General features: G+C 37.1%; 1 protein-coding gene across 1 annotated transcript in view; it reads right to left on the reverse strand.

Moving 5' to 3' along the window:
* AP-2mu (adaptor protein complex 2, mu subunit) overlaps positions 1-4736 on the reverse strand; it is a 16084-nt gene extending 11348 nt beyond the window's left edge. The window contains exons 1-2 of the mRNA XM_086556767.1: positions 4622-4736; positions 1-163 (exon numbers count right to left, since the gene is read on the reverse strand). The exon at positions 1-163 is cut by the window's left edge and continues 24 nt beyond it. Of these exons, the coding sequence (XP_086412893.1) occupies positions 1-153 (153 nt within the window). The 5' untranslated portion in view covers positions 154-163; positions 4622-4736. The remainder of the gene's footprint in view (positions 164-4621) is intronic.
* Positions 4737-5000: the final 264 nt, after the last annotated feature.

Here is a 5000-nt window from a genome sequence, read left to right on the forward strand (position 1 = left end):
AGCAATGTTAGTGACTGGAGAGCGGACTTGCTGGCGAGCATGGATCACATTCACTCGGAATGCGTCCACCGCATTTCTCCCGATGTCATCTCGGTATACTCGGGATATGAGTACCTCTCCCTTATGGTTGTATATAAACAACCCTCCCAACATCTTGGAGGTTCTGAAAGTAAATAAATAAATAAATATAAATACATACGTAAATTACCATACTAAAATTCCTCTGATTATGGTTTGTGTAATATGTTATAGCAACATGAATAAAAATCATAGCCAATCACAGTCTGTTTATCACTGCCCACTCCACGACAAACAAAACCTGCACTAAAATAAAAGTGGAGTCAATCCTAAAAATATTTTCTAAATGTATGCATTTGATATATAATGAATACAAGATAATACTCATAACCATACACGCACTCAACATCAACTCATATATAAATACACATCTATAATTACCTTGAATGGTAAACACATCAAAATATCAGATGAGCTGGTTTCTACTACTATTTGGCTACACAGATAGATTTCAATTCTGGAAATTGTTCTAGAATTCCATAACATTTGTCCCTTATGATGCTGTGACCCATGCAAACCCAGAACTCCTGGTTCAATTCAGACTTTTGTATAGTGCATAAATAATGAATGGAACCTTTTATTTATTCTATGACTGAAGAGCATTAGTTCAGCAACACACCAATAATCAACAGGGTGCCACTGAAACAGAGTATTCTTAGGCAAGGTTGTAAAATGGAAAAAAGTAGCTGCCAACTATGCTCCCCTGTATAATAACAATACTAGGTGGTCTAAGGTGCCTACTGAATGAGTTGTTTCTAGAAATGAGGGAAGGATACCAAAGCATTTTACAATTACCAGCTTAACTTCCCTCTCACACATCCAAAACCATGAATTCCCTTGATCTCCCAACACATTTTTAAACATAAGTGGTTGTTCCACAAGCACTTCATCCCCCAGGAGTCAATTAGTTGGCCTACCTAACCTGTTTAAGCCATTCCTATATTTCTTTTGGGGGGAAACAAATATTTTTGTAATTATTATTATAGTTACAAACTGCTATTCTTCATTATTATTACTATAATCATAATGTTCATTTAAATAATAACAGTAATAATTCTAGAAATTCAAGGAATGGAGTAAACAGGTGATGGTCAGGTGGAACCATCTATAGGCAGTGTAAAAATAAGAAATAAAATAAAATAAAACCATAGTGGACAGTGTATGTATACATGACAGCACCAATGGATTGGCAGCATCTTATTCTAAATTCTAAATTCACCTGACAAGAGATTAGAGGATAAGTAATGAGGCATTGAGATTTCAAAGCTCCACAATATAAAAGCAGCAGTAGGTATATCTAGAACTTAACCAAAAATTAGAAAACTAATAATGCAGTAACAGGTCACTTCTTAAATATGGAGGAAATACCTATTCTCTCTCCCTTCAAAAAGGGTAAGTAGGCCTAGTCTAACCTCCTTTGAAACCTCAACCAACTCTCCTGAAGTCCCTATACTAACCATAGGGAACAGTCACTTGACACTCTCATTCTGCTCAGAGTACTGGTGTACCAACACATCCAGTCATGGGATGTTCTCACCAGATATATCATATTATCATTGATGGATGATTTGTGAATTTTCATAAAAGTTGGCAATGATCTCCACTGCATTGGAGGAGAGGAAAGAAGACAATAAAAATGAAGTCATAAATGGATGCGTGTGGGATCATCTGATCTTGAGAGATAGGCAGCAAAGGGGAATAGTATCAAAAACTGAGGACAAACTGATGAAGAGAAACACACTACAGGATGCTGTCTATCCAGTTCAAAATATCTTTAGAAGGGATCATAATTGGAGTGCAATTGGACTCTTCCTTGACCATTACTGGTAGTGTGGATGCCTCTATTGGAATGCATGTAATAATATTTGACATCATGAATGGAGTAAGACCATCCCTATAGTGTATAGGCCATAAAAGCTACTTTCTTACATTGCTTTTGTTTCATTCCTTAAATCATGAAGTGTGACCTTCTATATCACAAACAATGTAAATGTTTTTTAGAGAGTCCATATGAATGACTTACCGTATCTACAGGGAATCTAGTGGCTATTGTCACTTAACATGTGTGAATATGGATTTCTTTTGGTGACTTTCAGGACCTTGAATCTAGTGTACATGTTAAGCATACACTCTTCTAGCATTAACCCAATATCTTTTTTCACCACAACTCTGTTTCCTATGCTGAAGTTTCCTTCAGTCACACCCACCATATCAGCCCCATATCCCCAGGCCCTATGTAGGCCCTCATACAGTGATGTTCCCTGCCTCTTTCTTCCTGTGAATGAAACTGTGAATGTGACAGCAATGCTGGTAAGAAACTCCCTTCATTCTTTTCTCCCCCATCTCCCTGTTCTACACACATACTAATATATCATATTGTTACATCATGGTATATCACTTTCTACTAAATATAGATCTACATGAATAGTTCAGTTTTCTCTGAAAAAAACAAATTTGCTTTTGCTTTTACTGTGCAATGTTTTTTGTGTTTTATATGCATTAACTTATTCCTATTTTCCTTCTTATTTAAGGGGTAACTGCAATATTATTTTTTCAAATGTGTAGAGTAGCTGCAATAACTTTTTTCCTTTTTGATGTTTCACTGTGTGGTACACACTTGATTCAATGTAATATACATTTTAAGTGCATTTATTGAAAATGGTAAGTAGATCCTAGCTCTCAGTATGCCAAATACCAATACTGGCCTTGGTGAATCCTGAAATATTGTACCCTGAATGCGACTGGGGGAACAGAGATGTTGAAAGTCTTTCAGTCTTTGGTTCTGGACTAGCAGAATACTGTTTATTCAATGAAAGCATTTAAAAAGGGTTTAGGCTGACTTTACAGCTCAAGAACTAGCAATGCCAGAACCATTAAACATCTATCTATTGCATTCTTACACAATCTTTCCTCAGAAACCAAACATTACTGTTCTTTTTGTGTTTTGAGTGATTTTTAGTCTTCGTTTGGGAGATTTTTTATTTTGGGTAACAAATTATTTCCACTTGAAATAAAGGTCAAAATCCCTTAAAACACCTCATATGCAAGAGGAAAAGCATCTTTCTCAATTGCCTTTCTCATCACCAACCTTAACCTAACCTGACTCCCACCACTGGTAAGTAGCCTAGAGGCAAAGAAACCTGCCAAATCAAAACATGCCGAGGATCATGTGTGTACTACTGGTGGTCCATAACGTGGTTCCCGAGTGATAGTAAATTTGTTATATACCTTACATTTACTTTCCTCAAAATATTTAACCCATTCAGGCCAGATGACATGTTATCATGTCAAGGGAATATTTCGCTCAAGCCAGATGACATCCTGTCACTTCATGATCTCTCCCTCTTCATACGTGTTTTACATAATTACGTATGTATATACTCCTTGAACGTCATTGCTCCGAGAGAGATCTCACATGTGGGGGGAGCATGTGCTTGTTATCTTCACAGAGGGACCAGCATTAGGCAAAAACTTGCTCCATCATGAATGGGTTAAAGACTCAAATTAAAAGCCTTCAAGAGATTAACACTGTGGTATATCTAAAACCTTGTGATATTTGATTGAAAATGCTTTAAAATCCTAATAATGAAATATGAAGCTGAAATGACCTGCATTTGATAGCTAGGGGTTTTTCATCCTGTAACTTTCTTTTAACCCATTCACGCCGGGGCTGTTCCAGCTCTGAATGGTCAGAATGCCGGGGTTTTCAAAGGCATAAGCCTAATCATGCATATAGTGCAATAGAAAAGGCAAGCAAAACTCTCCCAGGTATGCACTGATTAGGAAACACTGACAATCAACTGAGAGATATTAACCCTTTCCCGACGGGTCCGCACTACGCGAAAACCCCTACGCCATTGCAATATTGCATTAGAAACGTCACACTGGGATGACACCCCGGTATCAGGAATTTAGCTGTGTCACAAGGGTGTGACGCACTGTCGTCAGAGGGTTAATGCTCTAATCTGCTAAAATCTACATGGTAGAGGTTTGCTGATCTTTAGCCATGGCACCAATAGGTAAAGAAGCTGCAGAGATTACTGGGTGCCACCCCAATGTAATTACTGCAAATACTGTTGCCCTAATCAACTTCCATAAACTAAATTAATCAATACAGTATACAATAAATGCAATCTACCGATACAAAATTCGTTAGTATCAGCATCTTTTGTACAGAACCCCCTCCAAGATTAAAAGGCAACCCATGGATTAGGGTCATGGCAGTTCAAGAGGCCTAAGTACATGGTAAATATAGTTACTTTGCTAACTTCTCAATGCAAAATAATTCCCATAACAATCATCCCCTTCCCATTGTCCGTACAGAGAGGTTAAAATCCCCTTCTATGGCGAAATAACACGGATAAAAATAATAACAACTCCAATTACTCACGATGACCCGATCTGTCAAAGGGGCGTAAACATTACATTACACTCGATTATTCGCACAACCACACAAACTAAACTCCTAAAAACCACAAACCTACTAAGCTTACAGTCCTCCCTGTGCTCTGATAACACTTCGAGTTTCACAGACTTTACATACCTTAGAAATTCGTCGTCAAATATGAAGTTAGAGAGTCATAGTTTGCCACCGGGGGGCGGATCAATGGAGGAACAGCGTCTGCCTATGCCATTCGGAAATCCACACGACTGTATTTGTGCTCAAATAACTCTAATTTCGATTCAATTCCTTTAACTAAACTGTAATTTACCTTATGGTTAATTATACAATGATACTAGATAATATATACTTCATAATTTGGCAAAAATATTTTTAGTTATTGACAATACACAGTGGTACAGGAAAACAATTTAACCATGTCATGACGTGTCAGGGAAACTGGTTTCAGTTGTATTAGCTAAAATAATAACTTGTGTTGAATTTGATATAATTTTCTCTTTTAGTTTTTAGTTATACGCAT

Source organism: Penaeus japonicus, unplaced genomic scaffold (genome assembly GCF_977035675.1).
Source record: "Penaeus japonicus unplaced genomic scaffold, GWHDUDI00000001_assembly GWHDUDI00000003, whole genome shotgun sequence".
Taxonomy (NCBI): domain Eukaryota; kingdom Metazoa; phylum Arthropoda; class Malacostraca; order Decapoda; family Penaeidae; genus Penaeus; species Penaeus japonicus.